The 19692-nt window shown below is 47.2% G+C and overlaps 2 protein-coding genes across 5 annotated transcripts; one reads left to right on the top strand and one right to left on the bottom strand.

The window, feature by feature from the left end:
- Positions 1–939: 939 nt before the first annotated feature.
- Positions 940–1532, bottom strand: LOC116893893 (thymosin beta-4-like). Its single transcript, XM_032895612.1, has one exon. It carries the CDS (start codon positions 1466–1468, stop codon positions 1334–1336), a length of 135 nt encoding a protein of 44 aa, XP_032751503.1. The 5' UTR covers positions 1469–1532; the 3' UTR covers positions 940–1333.
- Positions 1533–11652: 10120 nt separating this feature from the next.
- On the top strand, positions 11653–19162 carry Stx4 (syntaxin 4). Of its 4 annotated transcripts, XM_032892530.1 has the most exons (11): positions 11662–12200; positions 12394–12495; positions 12575–12674; positions 12813–12887; positions 13804–13874; positions 16842–16950; positions 17021–17097; positions 17294–17431; positions 18371–18481; positions 18552–18650; positions 18734–18970. In XM_032892530.1, the coding sequence occupies exons 1-10, from the start codon at positions 12171–12173 to the stop codon at positions 18633–18635; spliced, it is 897 nt and encodes a 298-aa protein (XP_032748421.1). In that variant the 5' UTR covers positions 11662–12170; the 3' UTR covers positions 18636–18650; positions 18734–18970. The 4 variants fall into 4 exon arrangements, with proteins under 4 accessions (XP_032748419.1, XP_032748420.1, XP_032748422.1 ...); XM_032892529.1 differs by lacking the exon at positions 18552–18650 and having other exon boundaries at positions 11656–12200; positions 18734–19162; XM_032892531.1 differs by having other exon boundaries at positions 11661–12200; positions 18552–18970.
- The last annotated feature ends 530 nt before the right edge of the window (positions 19163–19692 follow it).

The following is a 19692-nucleotide window of genomic DNA, read 5'->3' as shown; positions in this document are numbered from 1 at the left end:
TGATCAGGGAGGTCATTTGGAAGTAAGAGATCTCCATTCAAGCAGCCAATGACTCTGGTGTCCGCCCTTCCTGTTCCTCTGTCGTTTCAGCCTGTTTCCAGGTTTATCCAGATCACAAAGGACTTGGAAGTTGGTTTGATGTCACTTTTCTCACCATATTCACTGCTGCATGGAACCATTATAACCTGAAAGTGACTACAATATCATTAACCATAGTGTTGGTCTTTTTATGCTAACTTAAAGATTAATAGAGAATATTTACTGATTAATATTAGATAATTAAATTATTAATTAATTAAATTATTAAATACATCAATAAATTAAATAATAATGGTGATGCTGACATATCATTTTTACAAAGAGCTCATCAGGTACCAAACTCTGTTTTAAGTAATGTAGGCATTAACTCATTTTTCCCTCTCAATGGCTATTTGAGGTCTCTACTATTGTTTCCATTTACAGATAAAAAAATGAAAGTATAAGGAGTTGAAGTGGTTTGCTCAAGGCAAGAGGTAACATTAAATCCATCGAAAGCCAGATATTCTGCTAGTCACCTGGTCTCTATTCCAAGGGGTGCATTCAGTCATTCAAACTCAGTTACAGAGTAGAGGCTAAATTACAGCCCGCCTTTCTAGATGTGTTCTGAAGAACTGATGAATTATAACATCTAGTCTCCTTATCCATTTACATGGTATAGATAACAATTTGGGATTTCTTCTTTAAAATTTTTTTTTTCAGGTTTTAAAACTTTATTTGCAGGCTGGAGAGATGGCTCAGCGGTTAAGAGCACCGACTGCTCTTCCAGAGGTCCTGAGTTCAAATCCCAGCAACCACATGGTGGCTCACAACCATCTGCAATGAGATCTGATGCCCTCTTCTGGTGTGTCTGAAGACAGCTACAGTGTACTTATATAAATAATAAATAAATAAATCTTTAAAACTTTATTTGCATATTAAAAATTGTGCATTCCAATAATTAAAATCGTTTGGACAAAAAAAAAATGGCACTCTGATTAAACTGCATTTTTATATCCTGCAGGACATGTTGGGCCATCTTTATTTTACTCTCAATTCCACCATCTCCCACCCAGCCTTTTCCTTCACCAACATGCAAGTTCTTTTCCCTCTCTGCCAGCCAGACCAGCAGGTGGGCGGGAGAGGCCGGGGAGCCTTCCTGGTCAGCAGTTCTGATTCTTTGATGTGACAGGGGCAGCACAGTCATTTAAACTTCATCCCACCTCTTTGCATCTTACAAAGTTAAACAGCTAAAAGCAGTAACATAAGAAGGCAACGCTCGCGGAATGTACAGTGCGTATTGGCGGCGCTCGCCTCGTTACGACTCACCAGCTTGCTTCTCTTGTTCAATTGTTTCTTTTGAAGGCAGAGGACTTTTCTCTTGCTTTTCTGTCTTCTTCAACTTCGACTTATCGAATTTCTCGATCTCAGCCATATCGGGTTTGTCAGACATGGTTGTTGGAAGGAGCTGAGCGAGATGGGCGAACAAGGAGAGTCCGATCTGCTCGGAGGCCGCTGCCGACTCTTATTTTGTTTTTTAATTATGTGTATATCTGTGTGCTGGCTAGTCTTATGTCAACTTGGCACACAAAACAGAGTCATCTGAGAAGAAGAACCCTCAACTGAGAAAATGCCTCCATAAGATTTTCTTAACTGGTGATTCATCTATGGGGGAGGGTCCAGCACATTGTGGGTGGAGCCATCCTTGGGCTGAGGATCCTGAGTTCTGTAAGAGAGCAGGGTAAGCAAGCCATGGGGAGCAAGCCAGTAAGCAGCATTCCTCCATGGAATCTGCATCAGCTCCTGCCTCGAGGGTCCAGTCCTGTTTGAGTTCCCATCCTGACTTCCTTCAGTGATGAACAGTGATGTGGAACTGTAAGGCAAATAAACTCTTTCCTTCCCAACTTGCACTTGGTCCTGGTGTTTCGTCACAGCAGTAGAAACCCTGACTAAGAGCCTGTGTCTTTATGTGGGTGTGTGTGTGTGAGTGCCTGTGGAGTCTAGAGCTACAGGTGGTTGTGAGCCATCGGTGCTGGTGTTGGGAACTGGACTCTGGTGCCCTGCAGGAGTAGAATATACTCTGTTAGCTTCTGAGATAACCCTACAGTTCCAACTTAGCACTTCTTTAAAGTTTTCCATTAAACTGAATTATTTAGCCAAGTGTGGTGCCAAGACGGAGGATTGTCATAAAGGTAATCTGGGCTACATTGTTAGAGCTTGTCAGTCACTGCGGCCCACACCTCTAGTTCCAGCGACATGAGAGGCTGAGAAGGAGGCTCCCTTGGGCCCAAGAATTCCAGAGATCAAGGCTAGCTGACGACATAGCAAGATCATCTCCTCTCCCCCTCCCTGACCCAGACTCAGAGAAGGTCTTACTAGGTAGCCCAGGCTGGCCTCAAATGCACAGAGATCTGCATTGCCTCCTGAGTGCTGGGGTAAAGGCACTGCCCACCATACTTTATTCTATGGATTTGCAGCAAGAGCTCTTAACTGATAGTCTCTAATCCATATATTTTTAAAAGAATCATTTTTTTGGTTGGGAGGAGGGACTGAAAAGATTGCTCTGCAGTTAGGAGAACTGGCTGCTCTTCCAGAGGACATCAGTTCCTGGTCATCCAGTTCCCTCTTCTGTCCTCCTCAGGCATTAAGTATACACCTGACACACAGACATACATGCAGAAATACACCTATACACATGAAATAATCATAAAAAAATAACTCACTGGGCATGGTCGTGTGCTACTTTAAATCCAGCACTCAGGAAGAAGAGGCAGGCAGATCTCTGTGAGTTCGAGGACAGCCTGGTCTACAAATAGAGGACAGTCAGGGCTACACAGAGAAACAAACAAATAAAACATGACAAAAATCCTTTTGTGCCTAAGTCTTTTTACATGTTAGGGAAATGTCCATAAGCCTTATCCCCAGTCCTAAAAGATGAACGCTTAGGCTCTCCTTAGTTGTGTAAACAGTATTTTCTACATTTCCTTCATAGTTTACTGCCATGACTTATAAACACAATTATTTTAAGGTCTTTCTCTTACACTAACAAACTTACTTATCACACAGGCAGAAAGAGAGACCTAGGATGAGCTAGGGCCCTCCTGCACCTTGGTGTGGAGCTTCCAACCTCTGATGTAGGCTCATCTCCATGTCTCAGCCTCACTGTGTCTCTCTGAGTCCTAACTTACCTCTCAACTAGCCTTCAGAGCCAGAGATCTCTTCAGAGCACTCTCCTGTCTCTACGGTGTCAGGTGACTGTAAGAAACACTCAAGCACATGATACCAAGGATGTACGTGGCACTTCTGTGGTGTTTTGTAGGACGCACTTTGGCATGGTCATCTGTGGGGGCCCCCACTGGGATCGATGCTACATGAAAATCTGATCACGGTGTCAGTTTCCAACTTCATGGTCATGTGTACACCTCTCCAGTTCCCATGTGACAGAGCCTCTGGAAGGTGGCTGTCTAGCTGAGGGAGGCCTTTAAAACTCGGACGCTTGTGATGACATTGGCATGCAGTGAGTACATGTGGTGGCTGGAGAGATGGCTCTGCAGTGAGAGCACTCGCTCTTAAAGGCAAGCAGTCAAACAAAACAACAACCAAAACGACCAAATCTTAAACCAGGCACGGTGCCGCATGCCTTTGATACCAGCACTGGAGAGGCAGGTACAGGACTCTGAGTTTGAGTTCAGCCTGATCTACACAGGGAGTTCAGGGACCCAGGACTACAGGGAGAAACCCTGACTTACAAAGAAACAAAGATAGACATGAGAGTAGCAATACTCAACCTTCCTGATACTGTTACCCTTTACTGCAACTCCTCAGGTTGTGGTGACCCCCAACCCATAAAATTATTTTCGTTGCTACTACACAACTGTAATTTTGCTACTGTTATGAATTGTAATGTAAATATCTAATATGCAGGATATCTGATATGTGACCCCATGAAAGGGTTGTTCCACCCCAAGGGGTTGAGACCCACAGGTTGAGACCTGCTACAACAGAGTATCCTCTCTGTCACGTGGATACTTCAAGAAGCAGGCAGCCTTGCACTGGTGAGATAGCCCAGCAGGTTAAAGGCATTGCTATGAAGTCTGATGACCTGAGTCCCTGGAACCCCAGGCTGTCCTCAGACCTCTGTGTGAAGGTACACACACTGAAATCGCCAGACTGTCCCCCACCTCTGTGTGTGTGCGCTAAAATTAAAATAGTTTAGTACCCCTTGCCAGGGACGACCCTAAAAACCTGGACCCTGGACTTCCAGCTTCCAGAAGCAGAACTAGGCTCCTGCGCCCAGCTATTCTGCCTGTGGACAGAACAAGCACGGCTGTGGTGTGGCTCGGCCCCGTAACCCCTCCAAGAAGCCCCCGCTCCCTGCTTCTTTGCTTATTTTGGTGATGCCAGGGATTAGTCTCTGTCCCCAGTTACTCTCCTCTCCTTAGGATTTCTTCTCTGTTTTTACCCTCCCTCCTCAATATAGGCTATATGTGGCCATAAACACATGATCCTGTGGATATTGTCTCCTTAGTAGCTGGATGTAGAGGTACAAATACACACACACACACACACACACACACACACACACACACAATTTACATGTATATATACACACATATAAAAAAGAAACTCAAAAAAAAAAAGAGAAACTCTATATAGTAAAATTGTTGCTCTAACAATTTTTCTAACGACCTTGTTGCCATGAGATACCTCAGGGCACTTTTCTCTCTTATTCTCCAGTGCAGGTCATTGGTTGTAGTTTCTGTTTATAGATTCATTTTGTGTGTATGTGTGTTTTACCTGTATGTTCGCGTGTGCACCATGTGCATGCTATTGTGGATGGCTGTGAACCACAGTTGGCAATATCTAGGTGTTGGGAACTGGATCCTGGTCCTTGGCAAAAGCTTCTTAACTTCTGAGCCATCTCTCCAGCCCTGAGCCCTTCTTATAGAACTTCCCGAGATTTCGTTAAGAGGGTATAAGAAGCAAACACACACTGGGTCAGCAGAAAATCCACTCAGCCACTCTCAGAAAAAAAATGGTTGTTTTAGCCTGCTAGTAATTCCTTCTTCCCAGAAGTGGCTTCTTACACAGCAACCGTTACACCCAACATTCTCAGGAGTAGGATTTCTTTTTCACAACATGTATTGCTGGACATAGAGGCTCACAGCCACTATATCTCTAGTTCCCGGGGATCCAATGCCCCCTTCTGACACCCCCATGCCTATGGGGCACATATATACATGTAGGAGAAACATCCACACACACAAAAGAGGATAAGCATTTTAAAAGCAGATATTCATTTTTGTTTTTTTTTTTTTGGAGCTGGGGACCAAACCCAGGGCCTTGTGCTTGCTAGGCAAGCGCTCTACCACTGAGCTAAATCCCCAACCCCGATATTAATTTTTTTTTAAAGATTTATTTATTTACTGTATATGAGTACACTGTAGCTGTCTTCAGATGCACCAGAAGAGGGCATCAGACCTCAGTACAGATGGTTGTGAACTACCATGTGGTTGCTGGGATTTGAACTCAGGACCTCTGGAAGAGCAGTCAATGCTCTTAACCACTGAGCCATCTCTCCAGCCCAGCAGATATTCATCGATTGACATGATTAGATATCATTTGCCTTCCGACCACCCTGGGTGAGGAAATTGTTTGCCCACTTAAGTTACTTATCTTGTTTGACTTAGAATAAAGTGATGTTTCACTATTACTTTAAATTTTTGGTGCTGGAACATTGAATTTCAGGTCTTGTGCATGCTAGTAGGCAAGCACTTCACCACTGGGCTACATTCTCAGTGCTTAATCTATAAAGATGGGGTCTCTAGGCTGGTGTGGAGCTCACTTTTCTCCTGTCTCACTCCTCCAGAGTCCCAGGATGACAGCCTATCCCACTGTTTCCACTCCGCTTTTATTATTATTGTTTTGTTGTTGATGTTTAGGATATTGGACATCTATATGTATGTTTAAGACACATATTTTTAGAAATTGACCTGTTCTTTGTCTATTTTTAAATTTTTTTTTTAAAGATTTAATTATTTATTATATATAAGTACACTGTAGCTGTCTTCAGACACACCAGAAGAGGGCATCAGATCTCATTACAGATGGTTGTGAGCCACCATGTGGTTGCTGGGATTTGAACTCAGGACCTCTGGAAGAACAGTCTGTGCTCTTAACCGCTGAGCCATCTCTCCAGCCCTATTTTTAAAATTTTAACTGAGCCAGGTGTAGTGGCACACAACTGAGTGGCACTCAGGAGGCAGAGGCAGAGAAATCACTGTGTGTTCGAGGCCAGCCTGGTCTACATACTGAGTTCCAGGACAGCCAGGGCTACATACCTGACTTGAGAGAGAGAGAGAGAGAGGGAGGGAGAATAAACACAACTTGCGCTGATCTTGTGTCAGTGTGTGGGACCTCTCTGAATAGTAGATAAGCCATTGAGAATCCAAATACACTTGCATCTTGTCTGTCCTTTGGTTTTGCATGTTTCTGTTACACCAATGTTTTATTTTCTTTACACAGCTACAAAGGATTTTCGCCTCTTCTTCCTCCCTGTCCTCTCCATTTTCTTTCTTTGAAAGATTCTATGATACAGGTCGGCCTCAAACCTACAGTGATTATTCTACGTTAGCATCCTCAATGCTCAACTTCCAAGCATACAAATGCATGCTTAGCTACAGTTTTGCTTTTTTTCTTTCTTCCTCCCTCTTTGGAGATAGGGTCTCTCTACATAGCTCTCACTGCCCTGGAACTCACAGAGTTCTGCCTGCCTCTGCCTCCCAAATGCTGAGATTAAAGAGTTGTGCCACCATGCACAGCTGGGTTTACTTTACTTATAACATTAAAAAAATTATTTATTTTTATTTGATGTACATTGGTATTTTGCCTGCTTATATGTCTATGTGAGGGTGTCGGATCCCCTGGAACTGTTACAGACAGTTGTGAGCTGCCATTCGGGTACTGGGAACTGAGCCTTAGTCCTCTGGAGGAGCAGTCAGTGCTCTTAACCACTGAGCCATCTCTCCAGCCCCCTCTATCACCTTTAGAATAGAGTCTAAGGACAAAATAATGGCCTGGTGATCCAGTGTTACCCATAAGAATGGTATACATTTAACAAAGGATTTAGTTTAGGAGGTTTCCAGAGCATGTTTGGTACATGTTGGGCCTCCAGGAGGGGACAGCCAGGCTGAGATCTCTAGGAGGCCTACTGATTCCAGGCCTGGAGCTCAGGAGAACATGTGTACTAGTGTTGTGGACTGGGGGCCTACAGACATACATCAGGAAAAGGCACAGAAGTGCAGGTAATTAGAGGAATGGGAGGTCTCAGGTGGAAACACCCCCAAACACACTCCTCAGGAGCAAACCATTGTTCCACAGGGGAAACAGGGTATTTAACTGAGATGAGGTTATCCTTGGCTCCTGGGGACACAGCAGAGAAGCAGGCTAAGATCTGCTTCAGTTTCAACACAGCAAGTGTGGGAGAGAGAACCTGGAACAGAGAGGAGGATCAGTCGGTACTCAGTCTGTCCATGGAGCATCAACAAGTGACATCCCTGGGGTACTGGAACTCCTTCCTTTCTCCCCTTTCTTTCTCTTCCTCTTTCCTTCTGACAGCTAAGACTTGAACTCAGGGCTTATACACACGAGGCAAGTACTTTAGACTCAGTCCCTAGCTAGTGATCTCAGTTACGGCACAGATCAAGGCTCGGGTGTAGTTCATGGGCAGAATGTTGCCTCACATGCAGAAGTCCTGGGTTTAATTCCTAGCATTGCATAATGTAGAGCAAGGTGGAACATTTCTACAATCCCAGCACTCCACTGTACAGGGAGCTCCAGGCCTACGCTCTACAAGATCCTACCTCAAAAATGAAACAAAAAACCACGGCATCTGAAGGACAGCAGAAAGTCCTTCTGCCTGACTATCCATTTCCTACTCCCCCCCTGCTGGCCAGTGCTTGCTATACTGGTATTCAGCGAGAACCTCAAAACAACAAAACCAACACACAAGAGGACAGATCCCAGAGCCATATTTTCTGGCTTCAAGTCATTTACTAGCCATGTTACCTTGAGCACCTCAACCCCAGTTTCCTGTTCTCTAAAAGAAAGACAGTAACAGTGGTCCTACCTCACAGAATTCTCCTGTGGCTTCCAATGCTCCCCCCCACCCCCTTAGGTTTTCTTTATCCCAGACTGACCTTAAACCCATGCAGCTTAGAATGATCCTGAATATTCAATCCTCCTGCCTCCACCTTATGAGTGCTGGGACTACAGTGTATAGCACCGTCCTGGCTGATGCAGTGCTGAGGATAAAACCCAGGACCTCATGAATGTCTCATAGAATCTGCCAACTGAGCCGCATACACAGCCTTTGTTTTGTTTCTTCAGGCTGGGTTTCATGTAGTCTTGGTTGGCCTTAAAGTTGCTAAGTAACCGAGGCTGCCCTTGAACTCTTCATCCTCCGGCTTCTACTTCTCAAGTGCTGGGTTTACAGGCATGCGTTACCATTCCCAGCACAGTGAACTAAAATATAAAAATGTTCACATTCGTGCCGTGCACGTATTAATGTTATACAAAGTTTAAATGAAAAAGAATTTCACTCATCTGTGACTAGCTAGTGTGTACCAGGCACCATTGTGGGTGCCAGGGATGCAGCAGTGACTAAGGCCTGTGAATTCCTGTCCTCATAGTTTAGAGTCCCGTGGTAAGCAAAATATAGGGCCTGAGAGGTGCAAGTGGAGACAGAAGAAATGTACAGGATTGGCAAGACTGCTGCCCTAGCACCTGGTGCACAGTGGGGCTCAGGAGATAGAAAGGAAAGAAGATCCTGGACCAGCAGCAGAGTAGAATCTCTGACTGAGACACCAGGGCTACTGAGGAACAATCACCATCCTCAACACCATTTAGCAACAGCAAATGCACAATGCTATCCCATGGCAGCTGCCACTTAATTCTTATATTTTATTTAACCCTTATCAAACACTAGGAGTTTAATGTTATTGTTCTCATTTTTCTTTTCAGATGGAGACTAAAGCAGAGAGGCTAAGTAACCTGACTCACAGAGATTACCCTAGCCCAGGTCATCTGGTTCTAGTCTGGGTGGGATCTAACCTGTAGGCAGAGAGGATGGGACAGGTTGCTAAGTCTCGGGACCATGCGGATCTTGAACTTCAGGCAGAACGGAAGGAGTGTGTGTGTGTGTGTGTGTGTGTGTGTGTGTGTGTGTGTTTTCTACTAATACCTAACACCCAAGACCCACTTCAGTCAACATAGGATCCATGGGTACGAGGGTCAGCACTGGGGAACCCCCCCCACCCTAGTCACCATATATCATTCCACTTGGAGGCTCTCAGCATCACGAAACTAACCAGTTCCAGCCTCTTGGGACCTTAAATTATCATCTTAAAACTGTGATCATGGGTGGGGCAAGGTGGGGTACACCTTTAATCCCAGCACTCAGGAGGCAGAGGTAGGCAGATCTCTGTGAGGTCCAGGCCAGCCTGGTCCACTAAGGGAGTTCCAGGACAACCAGGGCTACACAGAGAAACCCTGTCTCAGAAACAAACAAACAAACAAACAAACAGCAACAAAAAAAAAAACCCTTGTGATCATACACAGAGACCACAGATGAGATGGTGACGACTATTATAACCTGGAGGTGCTTCAGAGAAGCACCAACAACTCCATCCTGCAGCTGAAGGCCAAGAGGCTGGTAAACAGGCAGGTATGATTGAAGGCCTGAGAGAGACGAAACTCACAGGAGCGAAGCCTAGAAGGAAACGGTACCCATCTACGAGCCCCTACCACATTATTCCTGACCTTATCCCTTTTCTTTATTTCTTTCTGTGTTTTTTTTAGACATGCTTTCTCTGTATAGCTCTAGCTGTTCTGAAACTCTCTGTAGACCAAGCTGGCCTCGAACTCAACTGCTTCTGCCTCCTGAGTGCTGGGATTAAAGGATTGCGTCACCACTGCCCAACACCTTAACTTTCCTTGATACCATCCAATTCTTACCTTTGGCAAGGAAGAAACTGTCAGACCAAACTATCAAAGGGGGAAGTTGAATTTCGGAGGGAAACAATGAAACATTCATGGCAGGGCTAGGTAACAGCTATCCAAGAGTCCCCCACCCCCTTGTAATACTAACTGGAGAACAAGGCGGAGGAGACTAGTGGGAGGCTAGCAGCAGTTAATCAGAGAGGCAGCAGCTAATATGCAAGCATACCCTTGCAAAATTCATTTTTTTTTTGTTTTTCTTTTGGGTTCCTGGGGCATGGGAAAACTTAAGACTTGCATTTGGAGGCTATCAGAATCATGAGGCCTTGAAAGCCAGAGCCCACAGCAGGCAGTTTTCTCCACATTATCTTCAGGGGACCAAAGTAGGCAGACTGGGCTTCTGGAGAAACCCACCAACAAACACTACATCCCCTGTGTGAGGTGGTCAGGGTTGGATTATCCTTGCTCCCTCATTCCCGATCCCAAGCAAGCTGCATTCTAAAGGGGAAAGGACCAAAGCCCCACACATGGGATCAGGCAGCACGTGACAGTTTCCAGTCTTGATAATCTTCCCAATCCTTTGCATTCACACCTAGTTCAGAGGTGGGAGACCAAGGTCCAAAGACAAAACTCCATAGCAACTCAGACTCAGAAATCTAGGTTTCTCCACCAGAACCAGGGAGGGACTGACTGTCGTTTCCTTTGTTGAACTTTTTCTCAGGTATTTGAATATTCATTTTTAGCTGTTCTGACACCTGCTGAGGGACTTTGGGGGCTTCTATACAATGGAAGCTCTACAAGTGCATGGGACTTTGGTCTGTTGGTCCTTGAGATGTTGCAGCCCCTAAAACAGTATCTATTCCATAGTATGTGTCCAATAAATGTATCAAGTGAACATATTTCCAAAGCTGGGGAAATGGCACAGTGAGAGAAGCCTGAAGATCGGAAAGCCACGGGCTTTAGTTGCAGATACAGGAAAGACTGATATTCGGATCAAATCTTCTGTGGGGGCCTAGTATGTGCAAGCTACTGAATTTGGTGCTGGGATTCCGTTAAAGAAAAGCAAGTCATGCTCAGACGTCAGTTGTAAGGCAGGGCTGCGGAGGTAACGAGTACATTTTTTCAGTCTGAGCTGCTCTGAAATCATCTTGCTGCTCAGAAGGTAGCGAGCTCAGCGGGACTGCAATGCTCATGCAGGGCATAGGCCGCCCACCTGTCAGAGGCTGTGCCAGAAGGACGCGAGGGAGCAGCGGGGGGAGCTCCACCTTGGCTGAGGTCACTTCCCACCCCCAGATTCTCTGCCTACAAAACCCTGCAATTCTCTGACGCTGTAGACTCGGGTCTTATTATTTTCTGACTTTCAAGGTCTCATGATCCTGACAGCCCCAAATGCAAGTCTTCACTTTGCCCACGCCCTAGGACCCAAAATTAAAACAAAGCAAAAAAAAGTGAATTCTACAGAGTATCCTCAGTAGGTGGCTGAGAGTAGGCAGTGTACCCTTCCCCACCTCGAAGAAGCTGTAGGGGCACAGCTCAGACGCTGGGGTGTCAGGGACGTCGCGAGACTGAGGTCCGAGACGTCGCTGACAGCGCCGGAACACGTGACTGGCTGTCGGGCGAGCAGCCCGCGGAGCTGGGCCCGGCCTGTCACGTGATGAGGGGGCGCCATGGGGTGATGTGAGATACGAGGCTCTCAGACTGCGTGCAGATGACGCATTCCCAACCCTTTGGGCAACTAGATTTCAGTTCCAATATGAGATGTTCCGGTAAGGGAGGGGGGAGGGCGGGCTCTGGAGCCTGGCAGCCTCGCTTCCGTTCCGCTGCAACTGCTGCTTCCGACCTCCGCCTTTCCCTCTAGCGAGGACGAGACAAGGCCTCGCGCGCATGCTTGGAGTCATCCTCCGAGGGGCGGGGTTGCAGTCGCGGGAGCAGGATGGGGGGAAGAGAAGGGAATTCCAACCTGTAGAACTTTGGGGGTCCTATGGTCGGGTTCTTCCCCACCACTGTGAATGGTGAAAGGGGTGGGGCCTTTGGCGGCTCCTGGGGGTATTGGAGTTCGCAAGGTGAGGGAGGGGGTGTCAAGTGTGAGAGAGGTGCAGGACTTCCAAATTTAGAACCTTGAGGCCCTTTGGGCTCAGGTCCAGGGCACTCCGGCCACCATGCGCGACAGGACCCATGAGTTGAGGCAGGTGAGAAAATAGGATCGTGAAGACACTCTGGAATGGAGAAGTGGGGCCGGGCGGGAGCGCTGGAGTGAGGACTCCTGGTTTTGGGTCCGGGACGGGTGGCTGAGGGCCAGGAAGGAAAATCCCGGAAGCCCATGGTTCCTGCGGGACGAGAACCGCAGAGAGCAAGTGGTGCCAATGACTCCGATCCTGGCAGGGGGATAACATCTCAGACGATGAAGATGAGGTTCGAGTCGCGTTGGTGGTGCACTCAGGTGCCGCCCGGCTGAGCAGCCCGGACGACGAGTTCTTCCAGAAGGTAAGGGTTAGGAGGACCGAGGAGTAGGGCGCACTAGAGTGACACTTAAGTCTTCAGCCCTCTCGGTGATCCTTCCTAGGTGCAGACAATTCGGCAGACTATGGCCAAACTGGAGAGTAAAGTCCGGGAGTTGGAGAAACAGCAGGTCACCATTCTGGCCACGCCTCTTCCCGAGGAGAGTAAGCGAAACCTCGGGCTCACGCAGGCAGCCCGGTGGATTATGGGAGTTGTAGTTTTATTCAGGTGATGACCAGGGTGGGTTTGGTTTTGGTTTGTGGTAGAAGCTGTGGTTTGGAAGTGTTGACTTTCTCATTTAGGCATGAAGCAGGGCCTGCAGAACCTGCGAGAGGAGATCAAACAGCTGGGGAGAGAAGTCCGGGCACAGCTAAAAGGTGAATGAACTTCAAGGGACTCAGCCATATCTTTCCCTTTGATCAGTCCTGTTGCTGGTGTATCTGGTTGTTGCATACACAGTCAAGTGATATTTCCAGGTCACACAGCAGATCTGGGTCTAGGATCAAAGCTATGATACTTTTCAGAGCACATTATGGCCTCTCAGATTCCTTTATTATTGTTTTAAGTTTGAATTCAAAACTACTTACTGTTTTCGTTCTTTCAGCCCAGTGTGAATTTTTTCTACAGGCAGATGAGGGGTTTCTTAGGAGGTTTCTTGTGGGAACCCTCTGATGTAATTCAAAGAAAAACTTCTTTCAGAAGTTCAGAATTAATCCCCTTCTCCCCCTTTCTCTCTCTCCACCTCCTCCCCCACCTCTTCTTCCTATGTAGACCAGGCTGGCCTCAAATTCATAGAGATCCATCTTTCTCTGCCTCTTGAGTGCTGAGATTAAATGAAAGGCCTGCTCCTTCATTCTTTTTCTCCTCTTTCTCTTCTTCCTCCTCCACCTCCTCCTCCAACATTATGTGTTATACCAAAATACATTCCTGTTCATAGTCACTTTGTAATAAAAATTTTAGGAAGACAAGAACCTCCTTGCTGTGTAGCTGGAATGGAGATGTGGCCCTGTGTTCTGATCCCTTTTCAGTTTTTAAAAATTCGCTTAAAGTGTTTTATTATTATATGTCTTACTTTTTTTTCTTTTTTTTCGGAGCTGGGGACCGAACCCAGGGCCTTGCGCTTGCTAGGCAAGCGCTCTACCACTGAGCTAAATCCCCAACCCCGTGTCTTACATTTTTATTAATGGGGTTGTATATGCTCAATATGTAGATCAGGCTAACCTCAAACAGAGTTCGGCTGGCCTCTCCAACAATTTTTGTCTATTTCTATCCATCCTTATATCTCTCCCACAGCCATAGAGCCCCAGAAGGAAGAAGCTGATGAGAATTATAATTCAGTCAACACAAGAATGAAGAAAACCCAGGTGACTTTCATTTTCCTAGGACTAAGGAATTTGGAAAGTGTTTCTTAGGTTACTGATTGTTGGCTGTGGAGCCCGTAGAGAGCCTTGATTCTGGGATCTCTGTCCTGATGCTTTTCCATATGAAGAAGCTTAAGTTCAAGAGAGAAAGAACTGGGTGTAGATAGAGAATCCAAATTTCAAGATGCTCAATCCATTATAACCCCCTGCTTCCTCCATTCAAAGATAATCTGCTGTGTCAGACATGACAGGTCTGGTGTGAGACACATACTTTCCCAAAACTGAGACGGGGAATTTGGACCATTCTGACTAAGGATCAAAGATATTTCTCAGGTAGCACTTAGTGCCTTATCTTTCTGCCCAAGGGAAGAAGAATCAAACAAAAGTGACAAGTGGTGCTGGAAAGATGGCTCAGAGGTTAGGGGCACTGGCTACTTTCCTTCCAGAGGACATCCTTGGCCCCATAGTTAGAATTCAAGAGATGAAAGGGTGACAGAATACATCAGTGGGTAAGGGTAACCTGATTCAGTCCCCCGAGGAGGCGAGCTGATTCCTGCAGGGTCTTCTGACTGGTACATGTGTGCCCTGGCACACATACCTGCCCCAGCGCACACTAGATAATAAAGTAGAATTTAGGGGCTAGAGAGATGGAGTCCTTTTCTCAGAGGAACGAGTTCAGCTGTTCCCAGCACCCATGTGAGGTGGCTCACAACCCTCTGTAACTCCGGCTCCTAGGGGGAGGCCTCTGACCTCAGACACCAGCACTACTTACTTATGAACACGCACAATTAAACCTAATAAAATATTCAAAATCAAAAAGTAAGTAATCATAACAATATTTAAAGTCTTTATATATTTTAGAGAAAAAAAATTTAAAAAGAAGTGAATTCTTCTGGGGCAGCAGTGAAAAGGAAGCCAGGTCAGGTTGTGTCTTAGGGAAGAGGCTTGCTGTGATTTGACTGGGTCCCTCCGGTTGCTTGGTGCAGAGTGAGTGGGGAGTGGGATTTCTGGAGGCCAGGGTTGGAATAGGTAGGGAGGTTTGGGCATCTCGAAAGCACGCAGGAGTGGGAACTCAGGAGAGCACCCGAGGAGGTCATTGATGTGAGAGGACCCTGTTGTACTATGGTAGTGGCTCAGTGACACTGGTACATGCGTGAACCTGCAGTCCACACAGCAACATTGACATTCAGCTTTCAACACATGCACACCGAGTGCCTGTGCACTCCTGCCCTTGAGACTTAGCTCCTATAAGGCAAGCTGCTCAACAAATAAGTAAATTATTTTCATTTTTACTTACTGAGGCAGGGTCTCACTAACTAGCTCTCACTGGCCTGGAGCTCACTGTATAGCTAAGGCTGTCCTCAAACTCAGATCGACTTGTGTCTGTCTCCCCAGGGCTAGGATTAAACGCATAGGCCACCACACTGGGCTTAACTCATTTTATAATCTAATGAGTATTAAGAGACAAAACAGCATAAACCGAGGGACTGTGCTGACAGAGAGAAGGAATGTAATTTAAGCAAGGGGAAGAGTTGAACTATGTGCTTAGCATGCTTGAGGCCCTGTTTTTATATATATGAGTACACTGTAAATTCAGACACACCAGAAGAGGGCATCAGATCTCATTACAGATGGTTGTGAGCCACCATGCAGTTGCTGGGGATTGAGCTCAGGTCCTCTGGAAGAGCAGTCAGTGCTCTCAAACTCTGAGCCATCTCTCCAGCCCCCGAGGCCCTGTTTTTAATCAGCAGTGATATAAAAAGCTCCTCTACTTTTCCTTCTGTGAATGTGTGTGAATGAATGCACACACACACACTACAGTGCTCATGTTGAGGTCAGAGGAATGAGTTTTCCTCTTTTCCTCTTGCCAAGGTGGGGTCTGTGTGTGACTGCTGCTGCACTGTGACCCTCTGGCCTCTGCCTCCCAGCTCACCTTAGGCATGCTGGGATCACAGAGGCATAGCACACATCTGGCTTGTGATGGATTCTAGGCTCACTGGATGTGAGTTTCCAGGCTTGCACAGTGGTGTTTTTATAGCTCAGCCATCTGCACAGTCCCGATCCACCTGGAAGTGTTAAAACAGTTGGAGTGCTTGTCTAGCATACCCAGGCCTCTGGTTAGGTTTCCACCACCATATGAGACAGCTCTCTGTTGGTATACATCAGTGATGCTAGCAGGCCAGCCTGGGCTATATGGAACCCAGTCTCAAACCAAATAATAGTAATAATAATTAATAAATAAGATCAAAATCAAAAACTCAGAAATAGTTGAAGCCAGACATGACCTGTAACCCAGTGCTTGGAAAGTAGAGAAAGACGATCAGGGGTTCAAGCCCAGCGTGAGCTAGATGAAGCCATGTCTCAAAACCAACAAACAAACAAAAAATAAGTAAGGTGGTGTTAGAGCCATGGCTCAGCAGTTAAGAGCACTGGCTACGGGCTGGAGAGATGGCTCAGCAGTTAAGAGCACTGGCTACTCTTCAGAGGGCCCGGGATTGATTTTCAGCCCCCACATGGTGGCTCACAGCCTTCTATAACTCCAGTTTTGGGAGTCTGACACCTGGCTTCTACCGTCAGCAGCACATGTGATGCACTGATGAGCAAATAGGCAAAACCCACAGACACAAAGCACCCACACACAAAGCACCCACACACAAAGCAATACAAATTTGAAAACAATAAATGGTTGAAGACTTAAGGGTGCTTGAGAATGAGCGTTCCAGGCAGGAGGAGCACTGTGCCAAGGCAGATGCGAGCATGTTTTGTTGAGGGAGAAACCACTGGAGGAAGGAGAAGGAAGGAGGTGGTGAGGTGTGGGTAGGAAGAAGCAGTTATGGGTGTCATGGGGGCTGACAAGACCTTTGGCTTTCTTTCTGAGCTGTGAGGGAGTCTGCCGAGATCAGAAGGTGGTTATGGCCCCACCACCTCGTGCCAGTTCCTGCTGATGCCAGCTAGACTTTCTGTTCTTAGCATGGGGTCCTGTCCCAGCAGTTTGTGGAGCTCATCAACAAGTGTAACTCAATGCAGTCCGAGTACCGAGAGAAGAACGTGGAGCGCATTCGGCGGCAGCTGAAGATCAGTGAGTTCGGGTACCTTGTCCTTGGGGTTTGGGGGCCCCGATCGGTTCTGAACTGGCCTTTCTGTTACAGCCAATGCTGGAATGGTGTCTGACGAGGAACTGGAGCAGATGCTGGACAGTGGGCAGAGTGAGGTGTTTGTGTCTAATGTGAGTGGCCACAGCCATCCTTCCTCCGTGGGTTTCCATCTTTGAGTCTTTGTATGCTAGGCAGGCCAGGGCCCAGTCGGGAATGAGTTAGAATGCTGGCTTCATAGGTTAGACGGCTGTTTGAGAAGCTCAGTTAAACTTTTGAACCAGATGCTTGTTTCCCTCTGACATCTCCAGTTCCTGGCTGTCCCCACAGATACTGAAGGACACACAGGTGACTCGGCAGGCCCTGAATGAGATCTCTGCGCGACACAGTGAGATCCAGCAGTTGGAACGCAGCATCCGTGAACTCCATGAGATCTTCACTTTTCTAGCTACCGAGGTGGAGATGCAGGTGCGTGCCCAGAAGCCCTATGCGACCTTTAGTCCTAGCCTTGGCCTGGAGCTGAGACGTTCTCCTGGGCTTTTATGCTCTTCCAAGCTTGGGCATGCTTCTAGGTGACCTCCACTTCCATCCTTAGCCAAGTTCTACTCACAGCTACCCTGATGGCATCCCACTGAGCTACCAGTGTGTACCTCACCTAGGCATGGCCTTAATCATGGCTTCTCTTTCTATGACGGAAGCCCCCTAATGCTGTTAGAGCTCTTGTGGAAGCTGCCCCTAAAGGGCCAACCCCTTGATCTCCTAGGTTAGAACGGCCCTGTCCTGACCTTCTGCGGTGAGCTGCACAGTTGTTGACCATTCTCCTCTGCATTCTCAGCTGGCAGTCATGGGATATCACTGTCATCCAGTGGCAGCACCAGGACCTAAGCTGGTAGTACCAGAAGCAGGCAGGGACAGGGATGGAGACTGGCCTGGAAAAATAGATGAATTCAGACAAAAGTTTACTAGCTATGGGAAAGGCACTAGTCCTATGAGCCCATGGCTGCAGGCCTCTGCTGCAAATGGAGGTTATGTAGGACAATGAAACAGAGAAAGGACAGCCTGACGGGGTGGGGGCCAGAAGCCTTACTCTCAACAGCTCTGGTCTGCCTTAGCTTTGTTAGTGTAGCTTTTTATCTGCCGATAATGTCTTGATTAGCCAGGCGGTAGTGGTGCATGCCTTTGATCCCAGCACACGATGCAGAGGCAGGTGAATCTCTTGAGTTCTAGGCTAACCTGGCCTACTAGTTCCAGGATGGCCAGAGCTACAAAGAGAAACCCTATCTTTAAGCCTCCCCTCCCCTAAAAGAAAGAGTGTCTTTGTTATTATGGACGAGGATGGACAAGTATCTGTTCTCACCTCCGTGGCTGGTTACCCAACCCCCCTGAACTATGTCATTCTCTGAGCAGGGAGAGATGATCAATCGTATCGAAAAGAACATTCTGAGCTCAGCAGACTATGTGGAACGTGGGCAAGAACACGTCAAGATAGCGTTAGAGAATCAGAAGAAGGCGAGGAAGGTAAGCCTGGCCTCTGACCCCAGCCTTGGGCACTCCAGGGTGACTTTCCATGACCCTACCTCTCCCACAGAAAAAGGTCATGATTGCCATCTGTGTTTCTGTCACTGTTCTCATCTTGGCTGTCATCATTGGCATCACCATAACCGTTGGATAATGTCACATGTTCTTGGTGAGATATGGCGGGCCTGCCCCATCCCTGGCAACAGCCTTCCCACCTCCTGTCAGACCCATTTCTTTCTCCTTCCCTTGCAGGCACTGGGAGAAACAGAGGCCCAGCATTTGTGGAGGCAGGGCAGGCCTCCAGCTGGACCCACCCTCACACTGGCCCTTGTGCAGAAGGGCATATGGCTCTTCTGGGTTGGCAGCTGCTCGTTCATGGAGTCCTTCCCTTCAGGCCACAATGCCTGGGAGAAAGTTTCCAATGTCCTGTTTGTCTGGGACATATGGTTTTATAAAAAATTAAAAAAACAAAAAAACAAAAGACCAGAAGCTTGGAGCCAGCTGTGCTTGTGTGTTCCAGGAAAGGCTGGCCCAGGCCTCCAAGTCTGCATTCTCCTTTCCCGTGGCCATTGCCGACACTGGCCCAGGCTAGCAGGCTCAGACCAGACTTCTCTAGAAGAGCATCCAAGGGTGGGTGAGGTAGGCAGGGAGAGGCAGCACTCATAGCTGGGACTACATATCTCTAAAGTGAGAGGCTGCCTAGCTCAGGGCTGGGACATGGGTAAGGTATATACGTGAGAGATACTGGGGCATTTCTGAGACCAAGAGGAAGAGACATCTTGAGAAACACTTACACAGACAGGAAGAGAAGTTCCTAGTGGGGACAATGTTTGTGTGGAATGTCAAAATGTAATGGAAACAGGCAGCATAAGAAATTGCCTAGCAGAGGAACCAGCCGGCCAGGTCCCATGAGCAGAGATGAGCACAGCCATTTGTAGGAGGAGTCCTTAAGAGACTCATCACCTCACAGTAGCTACCTGGTTTATGGGGATTAGCCCGTGGAAGCAGGCAGAGGAGTCTAGAACCTGGTTTCTTACAAGGCACATGAGTTACAGGCCCTGATTCTGTTTCAGGACCAGCCCGGTCTACATAGCATATTCCAGGCCATTCAGGGCTACATAGAAAGACTGTCTTGAGGGTGAGGGAGGGAGAAATAATTGTGTAGCCTGGCATGGTGGCACACCTTTAATACTAGCACTTGGGAGGCAGTG

The sequence above is a fragment of the Rattus rattus genome, chromosome 2 (assembly GCF_011064425.1).
Source record: "Rattus rattus isolate New Zealand chromosome 2, Rrattus_CSIRO_v1, whole genome shotgun sequence".
NCBI classification, from domain to species: domain Eukaryota; kingdom Metazoa; phylum Chordata; class Mammalia; order Rodentia; family Muridae; genus Rattus; species Rattus rattus.
Note: the sequence above shows the minus strand (reverse complement) of the source record. Positions and strands in the feature narration are given on the sequence as shown.

Coding starts and splice junctions, on each gene's coding strand:
- LOC116893893 (XM_032895612.1), bottom strand. CDS start 1,468: ATGTCTGACAAACCCGATATGGCTGAGATCGAGAAATTCGATAAGTCG.
- Stx4 (XM_032892528.1), top strand. CDS start 12,171: ATGCGCGACAGGACCCATGAGTTGAGGCAG. Junction 12,201..12,393: donor GGACCCATGAGTTGAGGCAG/GTGAGAAAATAG, acceptor CGATCCTGGCAG/GGGGATAACATCTCAGACGA. Junction 17,098..17,293: donor GTGAGGTGTTTGTGTCTAAT/GTGAGTGGCCAC, acceptor CTGTCCCCACAG/ATACTGAAGGACACACAGGT.